Genomic DNA, 24,646 nt, shown 5'->3' with positions numbered 1-24,646 from the left:
CAAGGAAAAAGAGACACTGGTGTCCAACCCAGAGACTCAGCAAATACACAGGAAGGGAGAACTACACACCCCACAACCAAGGCATTCTGCATTTCTTAATCAGTGAATGTCAAACTGATATTTGAACTGTGCTAACAGTTCCATTTAGAGCTACCAAAAAAAAAAGCATAAAATGTGTGATAATATCAACATTGATCAAAACAAAAAAAAATCCATTTCATTGTAGAGAAAGTCACAGCATTTTATTTGAGTTAGTCTATTTCATTTAATCATCTGCCACATTGTTCTGGGCACAATTATTATCATTTTTAGGGTCATCTGGAGACAGCTATGTTTTAAGAAAAATCTGGGTTGGATCTCCATGATGCTTAATTCCTGGTCAAATTTTTTTCTTTACTCAAAAGTAACCCCTACTCCATGAGGAAGATCAGGAAAGACTGAGATGTATTTGCAAAAAATTTATGTCCACTAAAAACAATTCATAGCTCATTATCCCTCGGGGGCTTTCTTTTTGGGGAGAGTTGTTTCTTATAAATGTTTGCTAATACAACAACCTGCCCAAGGAATCACAAAGGGAAATGAGAAATAGCTTCCAGAGAACAAGCAGATGCTCTCCTCAGAAGGAGCCCTAATGTCTCCTAAGTGTGATGGCGCCATTCTACCAAGGTAAAGAAACAGAGATAGGGGACCTCTCTCCCCAAAGGCCAGTAGAAATATAGGACGTTCAGGTTAATCAGTGAGGTAGTAACCAGCTGGAAAACCCAGAGGTTAGCATCTCTAGAGAGGAATGTGGGTGTGACTGAGTAAGCTAGGGCTGGATGAAGAAAGCAACAGACAGCAGGAGAGTGAGGGAAAATTCACGTTTCCCCAGAGGACCCACAGAAAGGTGGCACCACTACTGAAGGTGTCCTGTGCTGTTCTAGGAGATGAGGGCACATGGAATGAATGATACAGAACAAGTGGAAGCGAAGTGCTTCCCTCCTTTGTCAATAACACTGGAGGAGAACCACCTGATGCACAGGTGGGAACAGGTGCCCTGGGGAAAAGGACAGCTGCCTGAGTTGTGACCCTGAATTGAAGGGGCAATCTAGCAGTGGCCATCACACTCTGCCTACCACAGAGCACTGTGTCCCTGGGGCCATGTGCAGGGAACGATCACTGCTGGCTGGCAGCATCAGGGAGACCCTGCCCTGGTACTCTGCTCTGGGTTCTCGGCAGGTCCTTTGGGCCTTTACACAATTGCTTAGTTGAGGAGATAAGATCATGCCTCACAGGTGTCTAACAAATGTATTATGGAAGTGTCATTTCATTTTGGTTCAGAAAGATGAGAACAAATTTCGAAGAGATGCTTTACTCAGAAACAGGGAGCACAGGCCCACCAGCAAGCAAATCTAGTACTCCTTTCAGCCCTGAAGACAGAGAGGGACCAGCACAGCCAAGGGCCACAGAGGGGGAGGCTGCAAGTCTGCTGCCATTCAAGTTTTCTGCAGAACTTGGAAAACCAGAGTTTTTTCTTATTTTTTTCTTAGATAACAACTAGTCTACTCAAGCTCAACCCAAGCATATGGAAGAAAAATGAACATTGAGAGGGTCTTAAATACCTTTGTAGGACAGACACTTTTAGAATGTAGAAAGATCATCAAGTAAACATAGCGAAAGAGAGTCTGAATGTGAAAGTGGAGAGGAAGTTTTGGCTTTCTCCTTTAACTGTGTTTTTGGCGCTTTGGCCTGTAAACAATCAAGATGGAGAGAGATGCTATCCCAAAGAGGAAAGTCTGCAAGAACCAGAGTAGTTGAGCCCGACTGTCTGTGATTCCTTTATACCTGAAAAAGAAAGAACAAAATTCAGACACCAGAATTGTCATTTTATGGGGGTTACTGACTTCTCTATTTTTTTCATTTAGCACTTCCATCTACTTTCAGGTATATTTTGCTGTTTTTCTCTGAAGGGGAAAGATGGGTTCATTTACTTTTCATCTCTCTTGTTTTCTGATAAATGCATCTTAGGTGGTACACTTCCCTGGGAACCAGTCTGGCTGCTCTCTGGGTACAGTATTGTACAACTGTTTCTCATGTGATTCTGATCAGTGGATAGGTAATCGGCACTAGCAGGGCTTCAGAGCAAGTGTCTTGAAGACAGATCAGAAGAGAATCCCAGCTTGCCACCCACTAGCTGTGACCTGGAAAATCACTCAGTTTTCTCATTTGAAAAATAGGAATAGTAGTTTCTAACTCACCAAATTTTGAGGTGATTGGTAAGATAATATACCCAAAGGGCTTAGGAAAGAGCTTGGTGCATAGTAATAATAAACACCTGCTCACAGAGTCTTTCAAATTAAACTGCCTAAAACAAAACTCCAATTAATAAATAAGAAAAATAATCTAATTGAAGAAAAATTTAGTCTCATCTGTAATATAAATCTCATTTGGATGACTTTTTATTTAAAACAAACATCACATATAAAAGCATATATTTTTTCTACACTAACAGATTTTAAAAGACCATAAAGAATCTTAGTAAATTCAGAAGAAGCATTTGATAAATTTTATCATCTATTCTTAATAAAAGTTCTCAGCAAACTTAGAAATACAATGGAGCTTCCTAAATTTAATAGAGGTCTACAGAACTCTAGAAGAAACAATTCCTGTAACATGATACACACAGAGGTGTTTTTTTTTTTTTTTTTGTACTGGGGTTGAACTGAGGGCCACTGAGCCACATTCCCAGCCCTATTTTATATTGTATTTAGAGACTGGGTCTCACTGAGCTGCTTAGCACCTTGCCATTGCTGAGGCTGGCTTTGAACTCGTGATCCTCCTGTCTCAGCCTCCCAAGCCACTGTGATTACAGGCTTGTGCTACTGCGCCTGGCAGAAGGCTTTCTTTTAAGATCAGGAACCATGCATAATGTCTACTACCACCACTTTCAGTTGACACTGAAAATACAGTCAGCACACAAAGGGAAGAAACATAAACGAAAGGTACATAAAATTGAAAAGAAGTGCAACTATCTAGACACAATTGTATATGTAGAGACTATTAGAATTAATAAATGGACTAAATAAACAAATGGACTTAGCAAGGTAGTTAGATATCAGGGTGATATATAAAAATTGATGATATCCACACAGACTACCATCAAACAATTAGAAAAGGAAGAAAAGTCATTTATAATATCACCTGAAAGTAGAAACAGCTGGCTATAGTCAATAAATGAATAAACAAAGATGTGAAATACCTCCTAAAATTACAGAACTTTATTGATATAGGAGATTTAAATAGATGGATATGGATCATTTTCATGTTTAGAAGATGCAGGAATGGAAATGTCAGTTCTCTTCAAATTAATTCACATGGTGAATACAATAAAGATCTCAACAGGTTTAGATTTTTGCTTTTGCAGCATATGACAAGGCATAAGAATGTGTAAAAGTCCAGGAGCAGCCTCCTTCTTGAACAAGAAGGCAAGAGGACGTGCTTTATCAGCTGTCAATGATCATAAAGCCACTACTACTGACAGAGCCATGTTGTCCCAAGAATGAACACTCAGACCAATGGAACAAAACAGGAAGTCTAGAAACAGCCATACACAAATATACATATGATATAAGACAGGTACATCAATGGAGATTGAAGACAATCACAAATGGCTCTAGGAGGACTGAGCATCCATATGGAAAAAGGTGACCTCAGAAACATCTTTCCCACTCCCAAATCAGTTCCAGGTACATTAAAGGCATAAATGTGAGAGGCAAAATTGTAAAACTAGGCAAAACTCTTTTAGAAGACACTGTTAAAGAATACTTTCATCATTTCAATACAAAGAAAAAAATAATAAATTTGACTAAACTGATCAACTTCTATTTTTCAAAAGATCTACCAGAAGAAAAAGACCCAGAGAAAGAATATTTGCAAAACATCTAAGTGGCAAAGTAGTTAAATAAAGGGGGAAAAGAAAAAAGTGCCTATAGATGGATAATAAAAGGGCAAATACCCAATTACAGAAGTGTTAATGTAGGTGGTATAGGCCAAATGTACCAAAGACATATTTATTGCAATATAGTTTATAATGGCAAAACAATTTAGAGACTTAAAAAGTTGATCAGAAGGGGACTTTCTTCAATACATTAAGGCACATTCACATAATAGAACACTATGCACTAATATTAACGGATGGAGTAAAAGTCACATGAATAGACACAGAAAAACAGGGATATGTAACAATGGAAAACTGAATAGAAGAAGTTCTATGTATATGTAAAATTATTTATAAATGCATAAATCATAATGATAAATATTAAACTTTTAATAATGACTATTTTGGGGGATTTTAGGAGACCTTTAAATTTTCATTTCATTTAATCTTTTTTGCAGTACTAGTGATTGAACCTAGGGCTGTACCAGCCCTTTTAATTTTTAATTTTGAGGCAGGGTCTTGTTAAGTTGCTGAGGCTGGCTTCGAACTTAGATCTTTCTGCCTAACCTTCCCAGTAACTGGGATTACAGGAGTGCACTACTGCACCTGACATTACCAAGAAATTGATTTATTTATTTTGATTGCTGAAGATTGAATCCAGGGCCATGCACATGCTAGATAAAAACTATACCCCTGAGCCACATCCCTAGCTTTGCCTTGAAATTGTTAAAAACATGGAAAAGGTGCTTAATATTATGATTATGGTTGACATAGACAAACATCGTCCAATCGTATCTCTGGTTAAGAGGAATTTACAAAGAAATGTATTGAATTTATACCAAGGTGCCAGATGTTCAGTAAATTTTAATTTTCTGCCTCTCATAATTATCTAGAATCAAGGATATTGTCGGTTGGGTGCAGTGCCACAGGCCTGTAATCTCAGCAACTCCAGAGGCTGAGGCAAGAGGATCACAAGTTCAAAGTCAGCCTCAGCAACTTAGTGGGACCCTAAAGTGCCCTGGGTTCCGTACCCATACTGTTTTGTGCATACTACTTATTCAATTAAAAAATTCACATGCATGAAAAAAGGAATCCACCAAAATGTTACATGTAGCTATTTCTGGGTAGTAGAATTTGGGAGGCTGCAATTGTACTACAGGTTTTCACTTATTTTTTATTCTTTCATTTATCTTATAATTCAAAAGGAGTATTTATTCTGATTTACAGTGACCAATGATACATTCCAACAGATTAGGCCATGATTTCAAGAACCAACTTCTCCATGTCTAACCTCCCTCTGCTTCTCAAAAGACTGATAAAAGAATGTTAAATTGAGTCTTTAGGTTTTCATTAGAGGTTCCAAATGCCATTACAAAATAATTTTTTTTCAAAATACGCATATCTAGTTTCCATACCCAGAGATTCTGATCTGGTGTGTGTTGCTTCACACATAGGAATGTTCTTTCTTAAAGTTTTACAGATAATTCTGGGACAGAATGCAAGTTTAAAGACCCCAGACTAGACCCTATTCAGCAGATACCAGTATAGGTTAATACCACATGAGAAAGATCTCTTTAAAAATTCTCTTTAACCTGTATTAGGAAAAAGATTCTCTGCATATTTGTACTTTGCATAAGCATATACAGAAATTCTGATTCAAAGGATAAGATGGTTATATTAATGCCATCTATACTCTGGCAGTCTAAGTTCAAGGACTGGCCAAACAACTCCAAGGTAAGATTTCACTGAGACACTGAAGAGGCCATTGGAAAGAGGTACCTGTATGCTCTGACATTTTCTGTGTCAAGTCCAGAGACTGGCTTCAAGAGAACCAGTTGGAGAGATCAACATGAGCCCTTGAGATTTGAAGAAAGGATTAGTATCTGACTCAAAAGTATTAAGACTGTTTTAGTCTGCTGGGTGAAAGAGCAAAGAAACCAGCTGTACTGGGAACTGTACACACTTGCAGATGATCACACTGGAAGGATAAGGAAATCAGCCAGACAGATTTTTTTAGAAGAGTACTGGACCTGGTAGGTTTTGAAGGAACCCTGCATGAAAGTCGCAAATGAAGCAAAAATGTGATCTCAATAAAAGGGTAAAACTCTTTCTCAAAACAGGTCCAGAGGTAAAACTGCAAAGTGGCATGCTGAAGGAGGCACCAAAAAAAAACCATCAAGGGAAATGCAAAGGGAGATCCACAATGATAAGCAATTTCCTCCAAATTCACCAAAGGCCCTCTAGAGAAAGAGAGTCTACACTGAATTTGCAACATAGATAGCACCCAAATGACTGATCAAGAGACGGGGCCTGTTTCCCTAACCATTCCTACCATTCCAAGGAAGCCACAAGCAGGCTCCTGAGCCATAGCTGGATAGGAGCTGACATTTTGAATTAGAAGAAGCTTATACTTTTAACAAACAGACTAGATGAGAGTGGACAATTACAGATAGTGACTAAAAAACCCACAGATCTGTTTGAGTTTCATCCAGGGCTATAGTGGGGGTGTGGGGGAGACGGAAAAATACATGGGGTAAATTTACTTGGAGAGGGGTGAAAAGAACATAGTTGCTTTCTGCTCGTTTGGTAGAAAGCCCAGTGTGTTTAATAACAAGAAGATAGAATACCATAATCTATACTTAGCAACTTAGCAATTTCTTGCATGGTATGCACCCAATCAATGTTAATTATTTTTATTATTAAAATATAGTGGAAATACAGTGTCCCACTTTGCACTTTTAGAAGTAATACAACAATAATAGAAGTAATAATTAATCTGGGTCATACAAAGATATTAATTTCATAGCAATTAAGCATTAGGATAATCATCATATTCTCTGTATCATAATTTCTGTATTTGCTTATGCAAAGCACAAACGTAAAGAGAATTTTTTTCTAGTACTTTCACACTGTATTAACCTACACTGGAATTTGATGAATTGGGCATTGTTTAGGGGCTTTTAACTTGTATTGTGCTCCAGAATTATCTGTGGAACTTTAAGAAAGATCATATTCCTATGTCTGAAGCAAGACCTACCAGATCAGAATCTCTGGGTCTGGAAACCAGACTTGTATATTTCATAAAAGCTCCTCAGGTGACTCAGTTGTGACACTAGGACTGTGAACCATTGGCCTACATCAATAACTTTCTTTTTCAAATTAGAAGGAAGCCTAACCTTTTGTTCTAGTTGGGGCCACACAGCTTTGAAAACATAAGAAAAGTCATCTCAATTAGATAACTAAATAATTGATTCATTAACAAACAAACTGAATTTATTCATCAAACATTTACTGAGTACTCCATGTCAGGTTCAGTACTAGGTATGGGGATTCAGATCTAACCCGAGAGTGCTCTCAGCCTACAAGTATATAAATTATTGAAATGTGGCTACTCTCATCTTCAATTAGATACCATGAGAAAAGTGACAAAAACCTATTGCAAAGACTTACTTGCACAATACCATGGCATATAAGGACTCTCCCACGTGAATCAGCCAGGCAAGCCAATACCTGAAACCGGGAAAACAAAAACATTTTGTCTAGTTTAAGGTGACAGTTACCAACTGATGGAATCTAACACAGAAATCTTAAAAAGAAAGGTGTCTTAATGTGAACTAGCAACACTGTTAGATATCTAACGGCAATTGCAGGCTTTTCAGGTCTCCAGTGAGACCAAGGCTGTAATGTCCACAACTGGCTTCTGCAGTTCTCCTTACCCATTATGCAGGAGGGTGTGATGGTGGTTCACCAAATACTGAGTAAAGTAGCCCAGAGGTCCAAGGCTCTGATAAGGGACACTCTGAGGCCAGAGGACAACACACTGAAAGAGAAGCAGAAGTATCTTTTAGGTCATTTAAAAGATCAGCAATTATTTATTTTTGAGAGCAACTATGAAATAATTCTGATTCTACAAAACAACTCAGACTGTAAAAACTCTGAACAGCATCATTTGGACCTCCATTTTTTTTTTTTTTTTTGTGGTGGTGGGGATTGAACCCAGAGGCTTGTGCATGCAAAGCAAGCACTCTACCAACCGAGCTGTATCCCCAGCCCATGGTCCTTTATTTTTTTAAAAACATTTATTTATTTATATGTGGTTTTGAGGATACAACCCAGGGTCTCACACACTGTAAGCAAGCACTCTACCACAGTGCCACAACTCCTGGTCCTCCATTTTTTTAATTTTAATTTACAAAAGTGACTATACTGCAATGTTTATGCAGAGGAAACTATGTGGTTGTCAGACTCAGTGCCCAGGGTGGCTGACTCCTAATCTTATTAATGAATTTCAGCAAAACATTATTTTACAGAGGTCCTTAACATTTTTTTTTAGTTTATGTTCCTTGACTAGCTTTTTACTGAAGAAACTACAGCTTGAGCCAAAGCCCCATTTAATGTAAAACTTCTGTCTCTTCCTTCAATTGTGCACTTTTAAAACTGGAAATGATCCACTGCACAAAGATGAAAAATAGGTAAGATTCACTTTGTGAAGTTATAATAGCTGCTTAAACACATGAGGTTTCTATGGGAAAATTATCAACTTTTCTTCAGCCTATGTTGTAATCTCTACCAGCTTAGTTTTGCTTAGTTTTTTGAGAATTGTCAACAGTGTCAAAATTTCTTGTCCATTCATCTCTGTTAAGAGAAATACTATTCTCCCAAGATGCTCTTTTCCATATAAAATGAAAACAAAGCATGAATTATCAGGGCATCTTCTCAAACAAAAACAAATAAAAGGAAGTATACAGCTCCATGATAGCCCCATGTGAAGTCTTCAAAGCTTTTCCCCCTTTGGATTTCACCTAATCAGAGAGTCAAAATAGCACAACAGAAATGCACCTTTGAAAAGTTTCAATTCAATGCCTTCATTTTACATATGGGGAAATCAGGACAGTAGTGGTCACACTTGACACCAAACAACACAGTGGACATGAGGAATCCCTAAACTTCAGAATCTCTCCTGGGCAATAGTCAAATAGCTTTGCCTTCCTTCATATTTACATCAATTTAGCTCCCAGTGTATTTCCTAGCATTTTTCCCATTAAACAAACTCTCAGTCCTACAAAAAACGTACTTCCTCTGTAGAGCTTTCTTGCTGCCACATCTGTGCCCAAACAGTTAGTTATATCCTCTTTATTTCTTTTGAGCAATTTAATCCTGCCCATTGTTCAGCTTTATCCCCATTTTCCAAGCCATTCCAACTGCTTCAAACATTCTGCTTTGGAAGTCCTATCCTGAGCTGACAGGGCTATGGAAGTCTGTCAACTTGACTTCTTTACTCTTTGTGAGAGGCTCAGACTCGGTTAAGCCTGAATAACCAACCTTACAGGGAGCCAGAACACAAGGGCAGAAGCCCTCCAAAGCAGAAGATTTCCCAAGAGCCCAGGGAACTTCCGCTTACACCAGTAACATAGGCAACCGTCAGGAGCGCGTGCGCAGAACCTCATTACCACAGCAACCCTCGGCCTACCAGGGCCTGGCCTGCCCAAACCGATATACCGCCCGCCCTGCCCCAGGACTCACCGAGAAGTATCCCAGCGTCAGGGCTGTGACCAGGGAGGGCAAGGGTCTGGCTACATGGAAGTAGGAGGTAGCATCCCTGCCGGCCTCCGACTTCCCCTCCACCATCTTGAAAGACCCAGGCACTGAGTTCCTGGGTGGGGAGGCTTGCTGGCGTCCACATAGGGAAAGCCTGGTGAGTCGGTTTCTCAGAGCCTTGAGCACCCGCCCAAGGCTCTGCTGAGGACTAATTCTTCAGTATCTCCTCCCCAGGTCTTGGCCCTCCCCACCCCATCCAAACACGCTGGAGCCTGGACTGCTCCTGCAGGGACCCCCTGCAGGAGAGTCCTGCAACCTTGCAGCACTACCTCCGCTCCCTGGGGGGGGGGTGGGGGGTGGGGGGTGGGGGGTGGAGCTGGCCCTTGCCCTTGCCCTTGCCCTTGCCGTGTAGTAGCCAAAGGAGAGGGTAATGACTGTGAACCAGAACAGACTGCCCCTCCGGAAGTAGGCTGCACCACCTGCTAGGGTCGCCATGGCTGCAGCATCTCCAGGGGAATGAGCGGCCACCCAGTTCCACGCGGGGGTGGGAGCTGGGTCGGACCTGGGCTGGGCAAGGGAGAGGCCTGCGCCACCGCGTGTGGTGAAGACAGAAATCAGTCTCTCTAGTGCATTCCCTCCTCCTCTCTCTCTTTTTGGCCCCTGGGATTGAACCCTGGGGCGCTCAACCTCTTGGATCTTCTTCCTCCCTGAATAAGTATTTTCTCAGCTTTCCTTTTACTTCTTATCCCCCAGATTCAAGGTTGCCTGTGTTCTCTGTGCTTTCTGTACATTTGAGATTCAATTTTCATCTCCTTTTTCATGAATCTAAAATGCTCTTTCTAATCTTGACGTCTCCCCAGATACCTGCTAGTCGCTTTCACCAAATAACCTGCACACATCAAAAAGAGAGTCTATGCTCACTGTTCACAGTTCTGACTACAGCTCCCCTATTTATGTAAATAGCACACTCTTTCTACCCTGTACCCCCATACCTAGTTAACTGTAGAGAATCCTCTTGTTTGGGGTAACATGACATCTCATTCTTTTGGATTAAACCATGGTTTGTTTAATCCCCACTCTCTCTGGGTCATTCGTTTCTGATTTTTTTTCTCCTTCAACAACCCACATGCACACCATTTATCAAATTTACAAATGACAGGGTCATCTTCAGGTGTAGTTCTGACTAAGGTTTTCATTTTGCTTTTCTGGAACTTCTCTAATGTTTATTTCTTGTTTGAAATATCCAATTTGACTTTTACACGGAACAGGGAACTTGAATTGTATAACCTCAAGACATCCTGCGCTGTTGTCCCCTCTAGGCTGTGGTCCCTTCTGGGCTAGCAGAGGACTGTCTTACCCCTGGACACTTCTCCTTTCAGGATGGTTTGATGACCTAAACATGGAAAACAAAAATTGTTTTTTTCTCATAAGATTGGCCTACAAAGTATGAAGACACACTATAAAGGACTGTAGTAATAAAAACTTTTGGTATTTGACATGCAAAACCAACAAATAGATCAATAGGAAATAATATCCACTAATAGAACTCATATATCCAAGCATTTATTTTATGATGAAGGTAATACTTCAAATTGAGGAGGAAAAATAGGCAATTAGCTAAATTATTGTGGGACAATTAGCTAACTATTTGGGTCTCACTAATTTGCTTGTGATCCTTCTGCATCAGCTCTCCGAGTTGCAGGGATTATAGGCACAAACCCACCATGTCTGACCTAGTTATCTTTGAGGGTAAAAATGTTTTAAACTTTGCTCCCATCCCCAAACACAAATTCTCAGTGCAGTATCACAGGGTACAGAGAAAAATAGTACCCTTGGTGTTCTGATGAGATGGCTAGAGAGTAGAATAGCCATGTGCCATGATGTAGCAAACCCCTTCGTCCACACTTATTCAGGATCATAATGGGGGGAGCATTTAAATAATTTTTAAAAAATAAAAATCAAACATCATGTATCCAGACAATCAGGAGCAGTATTTTTATTTCATTTTTTTGGCTTGAAGAAACAAATGTGAAATTGAGTGAAGGAAGATGAGGATGGAAAAGCAGGAAGGGTCCTGATCATGAATGACACTGGGTAGCAGCCTGTTAAGATCCTACAGCCCAGGCAAGTTAGGGAAGGTTTTGTTGCTTGATTGTTTTGCATCTGGGAATTGAAAATGTCTGTTGTACATGGGATGAAGGTGAAGTTGGAAGCAGGGAAAAAGAATGATTAACAAAGCTTTACATGATGGGAATGGAGGAAAGAATTCATCACTCCCTCAAATATGGAAGAAATATTTCTGTGGGCCCATTTAGTGCAGGGGTAATGCTTCATCCCAGAGATACAACAGTGAAGAAGACAAATGCAGCCTGGGGCTCTCAGGTTGGGTACAATGTAGGTCAGCTGACAGGAAAATCAGTAATAGGGATTAACTAGAGACAAGTATCTATGTTGCATTGATCCTGTATTCAGGGATTGTGACCAGGAATGTCCTCAGGACATTGGATTAAGTAAAGAAGAAAGGAGGCAGGGATAATCAGTAAGGTGTTGAGAGTTTGTGGAGTGAGGGGAGGCCCCAGAGGATTATTTTTTTTGACTAAAAATTTTCAAATTTCACCTAGAATCCCAGGGGCTTGGGAGGCTGCAAGAGGGTTGCTAGCTCTAGGCCAGTCACAGCAGCTTAGTGAGACCCTGCCTCACAATAAAAAAAAAAAAAAAGGACCGGGAATGTAGCTTAGTGGCAGAGTGTCCTTGGGCTCACGCCCAAGTACTGCATAAGTAAATAGGAAAAAAAAACTCTTCAAATACTGATGATTAGTAATGTTGAAAATTAAACTTTGTGCATGATTTTGGCCTAAAGAATACTGGTTTACATATATTCTTGAAAGAAAATTAGAGGTAGAACAAAGTAAGACTAATAAATGTTAGCAATTTTTCTTAGCATTATTACAGTTGAGTGAACTATAAAAGCTGTGATGTGGGAGAATGAGGCAAGCAGCTAAAATGTGGGTGGAGAAAATACAAACTCGTGAATAGGCAATTGATATCAAATCATCTCCATAAAACTCATGTCCTAGAAGCCAATTTGCTGAGTCATCAGTTTGCCAGATTCACCCAGTTTATGGGATGTGGTTTTGAGACTTCAACAGGAATGTTAAATATTCTTATTGATAATGTTCACTTTTTGTCATGGACAAAAGAAGTGTTACTTTTTTTTTTTTTTTAATTGAATATCGAACCCAAGGACAATTTACCACTGAGCAACATCCCCAGCCCATTTTTTTTTTTTTTAATTTTGAGACAGGGTCTTGCTTAGTTGCTGAGGGTCTCTCTAAGTTCCAGACTGGCCTTGAACTTTGAAGTCCTCCTGCTTAAGCCTCAGAAGTAGTTGTGATTCCAGGTGTGTACCACGGTGCCATGCAGGGATTATATATATTTGAAAGTTCACCTGAATGTTGATGTTTCTTAGCCTGCGCTGGGCTGTTCACAGCCCCATCGTCACATAGCTCCATCCACAGGACCTGGTGTGCACTGGGCTCTTTCAGTCATGGGTGTCTGTAGCAAGGATGAAAGACTCAGATCAAATGCTCTAAAGCCAAGCTTCAAATAAAGAATGTGAACTAGGAAAACAAACAAGAGATTGGCCAAGTTTGATGACTTAGGAAAATGACCCATGAGATTGGGCCATTTGGAGCTGATTCCTTGGTGTAAATCATGGAGTGAGCTCTGAGGAGATCCTGACTGGAGGGGAGGAAAGAATGAGAACAAGGTAGTGTGGTGGGGTGCAGTGGGGTGGGGTGTGGGGATGTGTGTCCAGGTGGTTTTTGGAAGTAGTTTGATTGAGGAGGGGACCAAAGGTCACTTCCTGGTATGAATTCAGGCTACTGAAAAAAGAAGGAAACAAAGCTGATGGGAATGTTGAATTATTGGGGAAAAAGTAAAAGCCAGAGAAATCAATCTAAGGCCAACCTTTTTATTGGACTGTTAGAAGAACTCGCCAAAATAAAATTCTGTATTGGACAACATGTTTCCTCCTAGACAGGGATAAACCTCCTATGTTCTCTCCAGAGCTTACTATTATGACTACATAGTATGTTGAATTTGTTCATAAAGGAGATTATCATCCTTTGTTTCATAAGAGAGAAATTAATATGCCTGTATTTTAGGGAGAACTGTATTTCTTGTACTAAGAAACATCAAAAAGCACCAAAAATGATTCCATTTGGGCATTGCTTAATGATTTGAACTAATTCTGAGAAACATATGAGGAGACATTTGTTGTGTGGACACCATTCGGTGCACTTACATAAACTAATATATCTCTGATAACTTGATGACATGCTCTGTGTCATCACCATCATATATCCAGTCCATGCTTGACCACAGCATCGTTATTTGGTGCATGACTGAGAGTAAAACAGCTCTGGGCTCAGTCCAACTGGAATGGATCCAATGTTGAAACCCTTGATGTTTCTGTGTGAAAAACTTCATCCTGATGGAACAGCTTTGGGAGGAGTGGTCTTTAAGGCCAGGGAGTCTCCACCCCAGAGTGAGTTAAATCTGTTCTATGGAGTGGGTTAATTATCCTGATGTGGCTTTGCTATAAGTGAACTATGTTTGTCTAAGGTGAATAAATTCAGGTGTTCTCTCTTGGGATGATTTCCTTGAATTACTTTTATTATTTCACATTTACTAAGCTGATCCTCTGTGCCAGTCCTGGGTTCTCAGACCTTCTCAACATCCCAAGAACCATCCTTTGGGATGTATAGTTGATGTATAACTCACCCTCACTACAATTTTTAATGTGCAGTTCAGTGGCATCACCACATTGTCCTGTAAACCTTACCACCAACTGTCCACAGTGCTCTTTTCATCTTGTAAAACTGATATTTTTGTGGGCTGTGGTTGTGGCTCAGTAGAAGAGCACTTGCCTAGCATGTGTGAGACTCTGGGTTTGATCCTCAGCACTGCATATAAATAAATAAATAAAATAAAAGATCCTTTTACAGGTTAAAAAAATATTTTAAAAAGTAGGAGGAGGAAAAGGGAGAGCTACTACTGCCATTTACAAGTAAAAAGAAAAAAGAAAAAAAGAAAACCTGATACTTTGTAATCATTAAACCATAATTCCCCATTCCCTACCCTGCTCCTTAGCCCCTGGACACTATCATATAGTACTTTTGGTTTTTATGATTTTGACTCTATGTACCTCATACAAGTGAATTTCCTGGAAAATAGAGTCATTTTAATTTTTTTTTTTTTTTTTTTTGAGAAATTGCCATGTTGTTTTCCACAGTAGCTACACCATTTTGCCTTCCCAGCAACAGTGCATCAAGGGTTCCAGTTCCTCTGCTCCTGTTCTGCAGATTCTTTACTGTGGTTATTTCGTTTGTGGATTGTAGCCACCCTAATGAGAGTGAGGTGTTATCTCCCTGCAGATTTGAGTTTGGCTTCCCTAATGATTTGTGATGTTGACCATCTTTTCACATGCTTAATTACAATGGGTTTTTCTTCTTTGGAAAAATGTCTATTCAAATCCTTTTTCCATTTTATTTTACAGTTCTGTGTAAGTTGTGGTTCTTTGTCTTGATATCAACACTTTGTCAGAGAGGATTTGAAAAGGGGTTTTCCTATTCTGTTGACTGTCCTTTTCTTTACTCCATTGTGTCTTTTAGTTCTTTATTTAGATGTAGTCTAATTGTCTTGAGTGTGTGCTTTTGGTGATGTAGCTAAGAAATCATTGCCAAATTCAATGTCAAGAAACTTTATCCTCAAGTTTTGTTGCAGCAGGTTTTATGCATTTTTCTAGCTTTATTTAATTCCATTGAGTTAATTTTCCCTGTGGGGTAAAAGGCCCAACTTGATCCTTTGCATGTGGATATCCAGTTTTTCCAGCACCATTTGTTAAATCCTGCCTAAAGTTTCTTTGGACTCAGAAATAAATGTTCCATATTTGTTTTCTATGGAAGAATGGATGCCTTCCAAGGGGATTAGGTCACACAGAGAAAAGGAGAGGACAGAAAGTGGGAGTTGTCTATGAGTGTGCTGAGGGTGTCACCCAGAATCCCATTATTCTGTACAATTGTCAAATCACTAGTAGCAGGGCATGAGGTGCATGCCTGTCATTTCAGTGACTCCTGGGGCCTGAAGCAGGAGTATCTCAAGTTTGAGGCCACTTAGTTGAACCCTGTCTCAAAATGAAAAAATAAGAAAGGGTTGGGATGAAACTCTATTATAAAGCCAGTGGAATAGCTACTGGGTTTATCTATTACCCTTCTGAAAAATGCTGGAGAAACAAAGCCATTGGAGTGAGAGCGAAGTGGAAGGTAGAAAAAGGAGGGCTACTACTGCCATTTTTTTGGTTTGGTATGTCTTACGTGTGTGTGTGTGTGTGTGTGTGTGTCCTTAGTTTGTTCTTACTGTGTTAACTTGGGCTTTTTCTTTCCTTTTGATAGGGGCATGTTTTGACTCTCTTCTCATTTCCTCTCATGTCAATTCTATATATATTTTTCTTAAAAAAATAATGTTACAATATTTTATTTTCATCTTAATAATAAGTGCAGTCTCATAAATCTCTATTCGTTTACAGTTCAATCCCCCATTTTAGGCTCTCATCTTCTTCCTTCCTTCCTTCCTTCCTTCCTCTCTTTCTTCCTTCCTCTCTTTCTTTCTTTCTTTCTTTCATTTTTTTTGTTGTGCTGGGGATTGAAGCCACAGGTGCTCTACTACTGAGCTACATGCCCAGCCTTTTAGCCTTTTCTATTTTGAGTGTAATCCAGTGGAAGAGTGCTTGCCTAGCATGCCTGAGACACTGGCTTCAATTCTCAGTACCACCAAACAAACAAAGCCCCCATAAAACACTTGGCGAGCCCTTGGCACTAGTGTTTTAAGACTGCCATCACATTGCAGAGGGGTTAGGAAAGGGTCATGTGTGCAAAAACTTCAGTATCCTTTATTTGATTGTTATGTTGAACAGTAAGCTCAGTTTGAACTTCATATTATAGAGAAAAAAATGAAGGTGGTCATAAAATATCAATACTTGTATCATCTGAATGCCTACTCCCTAGTTTATTTAGTCTTATTCCTTCCCTACTCTACTGCAACGACTTAAAGTGTTGGGTGTGAGATTGATGTGAGCTGATTTATTTGTACTTTCTCAGTTAATAATAATGGCTGAGCATTGCATTAGTCACTTTCTTTATATTTTTGAATTTTTGTTAGACCAAAATCCTTTTCCACCCTGCAGATCATAATATCAGGGTATCCTCATATTTTTAAAGATAGGCCCTTAATCCTTTTTTTTCATTATGAATGAAGTGTGAGGCAGAGCATCACCTTTAAAAAATCTTAGTCAACAAATAATCTTTTCTTTCTCTGGATTCCTCTAGTATTCTTAAATTCTGTTCTTTATGTTACCATCTTTTTCAGCATCTTCAGTTGAAGATTGTCATGAGGAAGCAGGAGAAGCAAATCAAGAAAGAGGAAAAGGAAAACCACGGCACAAATTTACAAAACATGATGTAGAGATTCTTAATCGATCATTTGAACAAAATCCATACCCAAATTTTAGGATCCGGGTGGAGCTGGCCAAGCAAATGCATTGCCACATATGTGAAATCAATGTAAGTCCAAAGTCCAAAAATTACATGAACATATATTTTTGTAGATGACACAGAAAATAGAATTTTTAAAAAGTTTCATTTCAGGTGGTCTGGATGTGAGAAAAGGAGCACCCGCCTTTTGGTTTAATATTTGTACCCTACTTGCTAGCTTCTCAGTCACCGCTGACAAATTATGGAATTTTGCAACTCATTTTCTGTTATAATTATGTTGGAAAGAGAAAATGAGAACGTGTTTTTAGATGTCCCAGTTTTTATGTATAGTGACAATTTAAAAAATCTTAAGCATGTATGGAAGATCATTTCCAGCTCTTAACCTAAAGCTATTCTGAACTTGGGAATTGGTTCCAGGAGTGATCAAATATCAAAAGGCTTACAAACACTCTGGCTGTGCCCCTCTACAACCCTAGCTCATTGAGTTGCATAGTCAAAAAAGCATTTTCTCATCTCTATACTCTCATCTCTAAACTCTGGGGAATACGGCTGGCATTGCAGGTATCCTCAATTGATGCAGGAGAAAAACATGAAGACTAGAGTTGTTCAGTGCAGTTGTTCAAATCACGTGTGCAATGCCCTTCCCAGTTGTGACAAAAGCTTGCTTGTTCTGTATGTGTATTTTAAATACAACACATTTGTATATTCTTACAATACACTGAGTCATGACTGTACCTTGATGGGGCAGCTTGAGAAAAATTAAGAAGTTGTGGGAATGTGTGTAGGGATCTGTTCATCCTAAATTCAGAAGTTGCAGAGAGGTTGCTGGGAGACTTTGAAAAGCCTGGGTTCTCATGGACAGAAGGGCTGCTACAGACTGTGGGGAAGTTTGGAATTTGGAATTGGGCACCATTTACAACCTCCATTATATGGAAAACCCAGGAAGGATTTTCTTTTTTGTGTCTACTCCAGGTCAAGAAGCAAGTCAGTGGTAATGCTGAAACTAAGGTTACCTAAACAATATTTGATTGAAAATAATTTGTTTTTCTTTTTAGAATTGGTATCAAAACAAAAGATCCAGACTACCAGCTAGAGAGAAACAGAGGATATTTGCTTCCAGGAAACAACAGGATTCCCCTGTCCAAGGTTATCAGGTTTTCCACCAGCAAGATGCCCAGAGGCAATCTGACAAGGGCACCACTGCACAGCCCTCTTGCCCCCAGCAGGCTCCACTGGAAAGACCTGGCTACTCTACAGGGAGGTCCTAGTGAAGAGGATGGCTCATATGACTGGGTATTCCCAAGCATTAGAGAGTGCCCTGGAGAAGGTTGGACTTATGCAGGCCCTCCACAGCAACAGACACAAAGAGAGCACTTGCCAAATTTAAACAAACATGTGCTTTTGGTAGACACTTCTTGCACAGCCCTGCCTCAGACATTTTCTTCCATTTGGAGGTAAGATCCTCTAAGGTGCCAGTGTATGGAGGGTTCTTCAGACTGCTGCTGTCCTCCGTGGACCAGCACAGTATGTTCAGGACACAGAAGAGCTTTCTAGGACAGCCTGGACTCTCAAAAATCTGTCAGCATCATTGATATCAAAATAGATTTCCTTCTGTCAAAACTAACAACAACACAACAACAAAGACCTATAAATAGACAAGATAGGACATTATGAAGGAAGGCATCTCACCCAGGATTGCCCAAAAAAAGTTCACAACATTATTCCAGAATGCAGCCTTCTAGGAACAGACTTCTGCAAGGAGGTCTGTCCATCAACTGTCTATTTATCTTTGAACTCACATAATCCTTGTGATTAACATTGTTGCCTAGAATTGTTGTGGTTTTTTTTTTTTTAATTTGTTTTGTACTTCTTTTTAATTTTGCCTTTAAAAATCTTCCCCAGCCCTAAGCTCTCCCACTGTGTTCATAGTGAATATACTCAAGCATATGTGGCAGGTATATGCCTGCCTACTATACTGTGTCAGGCATATGCCTATTACAGTGTCATTCCATTTCCAATTTACATTCTTGGAAGCATCTTTCTCAGTTATTTAAATAGACACCTCCATCCACCTAAATAAAAGGCACAGCACTACCTGAGTTTTCCCCACCAAAGACATGGCTTCCATTGAAGTAGAAGCTCTAACTACTGAAATCTCAAGAACCTCTGGAGCCTCTTGCACTGGGATAAGAGTCCAGGATGAAATTCCATTGTATTTTGACAGTTACCTGGGCATGTTGGTCTGAGGTGCCCAGGTGAGCATTCAGATATTGTCAATATGAGTTTTTGAGACAATCTTCAAAGTGGGGGGTACCTGGGAACCTTCCACTTGGAACCATTTTCATAATTTTGGTCTTCAGGACTCAAAACACTTTGAAGTATTCCAGAGTTTCCTGTTTCTTCCACAGCTCCTGCAAAAACAGCTCTGCAGGCTACGTCCGTCAAACCACTAGGGGGCAGCATTCACACAATGCCAGTGGAAGAGAGGAACAACAACTTTTGAATTTCCAGTTGGCTCCTGGGGTGTTTTGTGTAGAAGTAGACCAAGGCCTGAGCTCTCTTTGGTAGCACTTCCCATTTTACTCTAACAATATTTAATTACAAAACGGTGTATACTGGTTATGATCATTTAGTAACACTAGGACATTTAGAGAAACTTTGCTCTTGTGTTTATTGTACTTTCCCCACCTCCTCATAGCCATTGTGAATAATCTGATATGCTATGTTTGTCATGTGTCTCATAGTTATTAGATTGTGCAAGCAAAAAAATAGTATAAGTATTAAATTACACAATAAAGCACGTTTTGTATGAATTTCCAAGTTGTGTAACATAAAAACCTTCATTTTGAAAATATTTTCCTTCCTATAATGAGATTGAAAACGGATGAGGAAATAGCAACTCTCCAACAGGGAAATCTGTTATTTACACAATCCCTTTAGGTAGTCACTTGGAATGTTTATTGAAATTGCAGATGTCTATCAAGTCTGCTACTAGATGTTTCCATATGAAAATGATGGTCCTTTCTTAGAGAACACAGAACCCCCAGATAAGAAGTTTCATATAAAGTAATGCAGCTAGCTGTGTTAGCTCTGCACCACTATAATTCATATCTGTGACAAGGATTATTTGACTTTTTAAAAAAGTTGTCTAGGGATTAAATCGAGGGCTTTTTGACACTGAGCTACTTTCCCAGATGTTTTTATTCTTTGAGATATATTCTCACTAATTTGCTCAGGCTGGTCTTGAACTTGTGGTATTCCTGCCTCTGCATCCTGAGTTGCTGGGATTATGGGTGTGGTTGACCAGGCCAGGCTTGGCTCATGGTTTTGGAGGTTTCAGTTCATGGTCAGTTGGGCCTGAAGGGAGATAGTGCATCAGGGTAGAGTAAAACTGTCTACCACCAGGAAGACATAGGGAGAAAGAGGGAGGGGCCAGGGCCCCATAATCCCCTTGAAGATCTGCCTCCAATGACCTAAAATTCTCCCCATAAGCCCCAACTCTTAAATGTCCCAATATTTCCCAGTAGCATCACTAAACTTTACCACTTGTAGCTTTAAGGGATGTTTAAAATCTAAGGTTAGCACAGCACAGTTAAAAATAACAGACTAATGTAGTTATTTTGAGAATTTTCTAGGATATAATGACCAGTGAAATATCAACTTTCAAAATTAGCTTTATAATATGATAATTCTGAAAATGAAAGAAGAGCTGAAAGAGTAATGATTATTCTTGAATTTACACATAGGCATTCACCCAGTAAAAACACATGGACTAGATTTACATGCCTTAAATTTTTAAAATATTTATTTTTTTCATTATAGTTGGATGCAATATTTTTCTTTTATTTATATGTGGTGCTGAAGATAGAACCCAGTGCCTCATGTGTGGTTCATGAGTGATCTGCCTCTGAGCCACAACACCAGCCCCTGCCCTAAACTTTTGAAAGTTGCATTTGGACTTGGACAAAAGCATTTATTTTCACCAATATTATGAGAAAACTCAACTGTTTTTAACTAACTAGCTGTTTAATTCATTTATTTATTTTTAAATGTTTTTTGATTGTCAATGGATTTTTATTTTAGTGATTTATATGAAGTGCTGAAAATCAAACACAGTGCCCCATCCATGCTAGGCAAGCACTCTCCCACTGAACCTCAACTCCAGTCATTAGCTGAATTTATTTATGCCTTCCCTTTCTATAGGTTTTGAATTTTCAAATGCTGTTTTCATTGATTGCAAGATTATAACCCAGTCATAGTGATCTGCATAGATTTTTCTTAAAGAAAAATGTTTTTCTTTTAGAAAGCCTAGTAGATCTTCATACATGCATCTATTTAATTGCATTTTGTATGTTTTGTTTTGTTTTGGATGCCACGCACTGTCTGATCACCTCCTCTAAAGCAGGGCAGAAGCCATAATTGGATGAAGCTGGCACTGTTCTGCTTCTGGAGGAGAAATCAGGCTTCAGCCCAGCAAGGTGCAATGAGATATCTCTTGACAGCTCTCAGGTGGGATTCCCCCACTGCCAAGCAAAGGCCAAGCAGGGTTTCTAGCTATAGCTGGGGACTGAATCCCAAGCAGGGAAGTTGACACTCCACACAGGACAGGAGTCAGGAGTTTATGTCTGGTCACAAACTAAAGATGCTTACACTGCCTGGTGTCTCTAAGGAGCTCCATCCACCTCTACCAGGGGACCAAGGTTCACAGGGATAAGGAAGCCATAAGACCAGGCAGACCTGATACATCAGGATCCTGACAAGGGCACTCTGCTATTTCCTGGTCACCCCAGACCTCTCCTTAAAGGTATTTGTGTGCTCCAGGTGGCAGGGACCATTCTAAGATCTCCCCTGTGTAAGTGGAACCCAGGTGGGTATATGTAGAATTTTCAGATGAACAAAGGCTTCAGTCTTTGAAGTGTGTTCAAAACAAATTCCCATATAAAATTTCACAGGTATTCCCATCAGTTTGCAGTTGCTCCATGTACATTTTGCTTTATTTTATTTATTTATTTATTTTTGTTAAATGGGGTTCTTTGTAAATTTGTTTAAAAATTATTTCTTATATATTACAATTAGGTGTATATGCCACCAGAATGCATTTTGATTTACTGTACAGAAATGGAACACAATTTTTCATTTCCTGGTTATACTCTATGTAACTTTGCACCATATGTGCAGTCATACATGTACCCAGGGTAATGATGTGCATTCATTTCATCATCTCTCCTGCCCCCAACCACCTTTCCCTCTCCTCCCTCCCTGTTGCCTAATCAAAGTTCTTCCATTCTTCTCATCCCCCCCACTATGGATCAGCTTCCACTAATCAGGGAGAATATTTTAATTTGAATCCATCCCATTTATCGATTCTTCAGTTTAATTCTTGCACTATAGGAGTCTTATTAATGAAGTAGGGGCCTAATCTGACATGATGGAGATTTGGGTACAATGTCTCAGACTTAATTCATAGGTCATTTATCCACTTTTAGTTGATTTTTATGATGGTGAGAGATAGAGTTTTAATTTCATTTTGTTACATGAGGATTTCCACTTTTCCCAGCTCATTTGTTGAAGAGACTATCTTTTCTCCAATGTATGTTTTTGGCACCTTTGTCTAATACTAGATAACTGCAGTTACCTGGGTTAGTCTCTCCTTCCTGTATTCTGTACCAAGGTCTACAGGTCTGTTTTGGTGCCAATTACATGCTTCTTTTGTTACTATTGCTCTGTAATATTGTTTAAAGTCTTGAATAGTAATGCTACGGGCTTCACTCTTCTTGCTAAGAATTGCTTTGACATCCTGGGTCTCTTTTTTTTTTTCCAGACAAATTTCACAATTGCTTTTTCTATTTCCATGAGAAATATCATTGGGATTTTGATTGGGATTGCATTGAATCTGTACAGTGCTTTTGGTAGTATGGTCATTTTGACAATATTAAATCTGCCTATCCAAGAACAAGTTGTATCGTACCATCTTCTAAGGTCTTCTTTAATTTTTTATTTTGATTGATTTATTTATTTTAGCGTGCTCTAGTTTGTATTGTAGATCTTTCATTAAGTTTATTCCAAAGTATTTTATTATTTTTGGAGGCTATTGTAAATGGGGTGGTTTTCCTAGTTTCTCTCTCTGAGGATTTGTCACTCAAGTAGAGAAATGTCTTTGATATAGGTGTTCATTTTATACCCAGCTACTTTACTGAATTCATTTGTTAGGTCTAGAAGATTTCTGGTGGAATGTTTTGGGCCTTTTAGGTATAGAGTCAAATTTTCTGCAAATAGTGATAATTTGAGTTCTTCTTTTCTTATCCATGTCCCTTTAATTTCTTTTGTCTGTCTGATTGCTGAGGCTAGAGTTTGAAAAACTATGTTAAATTGAAGAGGTGAAACAGGGCATCCCTGTCTTATCCCAGTTTTTAGAAGGAATGCTTTTAATTTTTCAGCATTTAGAATGATGTTGGCCTGGGGCTTAGCATAGATGGCCTTTACAAGTTTGAGGTATGTTGCTGATATCCCTATTTTTCTAATGTTTTGAACATGAAAGAGTGCTGTATTTTGTCACATGCCTTCTCTACATCTATTGAGATGATCATATGATTTTTCACTCTGAGTCTATTGATGTGATGAATTACATTTATTGTTTTCCATATGTTGAATCAACCTTGCATCCCTGAGATGAACCCTACTTGATCATGTACTATCTTTTGGAAATGTTTTTGTATTTGATTTGCCAGAATTTTATTGAGAATTTTGCATCTGTATTTATTAGAGATATTCATCTGAAGTTTTCTTTCTTTGATGTGTCTTTGTCTGGTTTTGAAATCAGGGTGATATTGACCTTATAGAATGTGTTTGGAAGTGTTCCCTGTGTCTATTTCATGAAATAGTTTGAAAATTATTAGTGTTAGTCCTTCTTTAAAGGTCCTGCAGAACTCAGCTTTGTATCAATTTGGTCCTGGTCTTTTCTTGCTTGGTAGGCTTCTGATGGCATCCTCTATTTAATATTAAGGCCATTTTGATAATATGAATTTTTCCTGTCTTAGAACCTGAGAGATCTTTCAATTATCTAATGACTGAGCCACATTTCCAGAAAAGTATTTTTGTTGTTGTTTGATTTTTTTTGAGACAGATTCTTGCAATATTTCTAGGAGCCTTGTTAATTTGATGAAGCAGACTTTGAACCTGCAATTCTCCAGAGTTGCTGGTATTACATTCGTGCACCATTGTGCCCAGCTTCATACAAATTTTAAATCTTCCTTCAGTTCATCGTAGGTAGGTTACCACAACAGAGGTTGTAATACAGTCATTGGAAAAGCCAGCTCCACATATCAAAGGCATATCATAACAAGGTGTCTCATGAGAGAGTCTGTCCATTTACTGGTCCATTATGAAGATGTGAAAAAGTCAAACTGGGTTTTATAAATCTTGACAGATTCATGGAATGAGAGAACAGAGGGTACAAACAAATGTGGTTTGAGCAAAAGTTGATTCATTTCTTCAGACATGTGCAAGATCAATCTATCTGTCATCTATTTTCTTTATCTATTCATCTGTCAAAGACCATATGCATGGTAGATAGGGCGCCCAAAAGGACCACACCTGACATTCTCGCAATGTTGTTTTATTCATAATAAATGGACTCACA

At 39.1% G+C, this 24,646-nt stretch overlaps 1 protein-coding gene across 3 annotated transcripts; it reads right to left on the bottom strand.

Moving 5' to 3' along the window:
• Window positions 1-241: 241 nt before the first annotated feature.
• LOC124096148 (transmembrane protein 254-like) lies at window positions 242-9,982 on the bottom strand. 3 transcript variants are annotated; one of them, XM_046449706.2, is made up of 4 exons: window positions 9,860-9,982; window positions 7,633-7,736; window positions 7,367-7,426; window positions 242-1,824 (listed from the first exon to the last, which is right to left on the bottom strand). In XM_046449706.2, exons 1-4 carry the CDS (start codon window positions 9,947-9,949, stop codon window positions 1,704-1,706), a joined length of 375 nt encoding a protein of 124 aa, XP_046305662.1. In that variant the 5' UTR covers window positions 9,950-9,982; the 3' UTR covers window positions 242-1,703. The 3 variants fall into 3 exon arrangements, with proteins under 3 accessions (XP_046305662.1, XP_046305660.1, XP_046305663.1); XM_046449704.2 differs by lacking the exon at window positions 9,860-9,982 and adding an exon at window positions 9,440-9,678; XM_046449707.2 differs by lacking the exon at window positions 242-1,824 and having other exon boundaries at window positions 7,363-7,426.
• Window positions 9,983-24,646: the final 14,664 nt, after the last annotated feature.

Source organism: Marmota monax, unplaced genomic scaffold (assembly GCF_021218885.2).
Source record: "Marmota monax isolate L192 unplaced genomic scaffold, Marmota_monax_Labrador192_F-V1.1 WCK01_AAM20220418_F8-fsc01134, whole genome shotgun sequence".
Classification (NCBI taxonomy): domain Eukaryota; kingdom Metazoa; phylum Chordata; class Mammalia; order Rodentia; family Sciuridae; genus Marmota; species Marmota monax.
The sequence above is the reverse complement of the archived record's forward strand: the minus strand, read 5'-3'. Positions and strand labels throughout refer to the sequence as shown.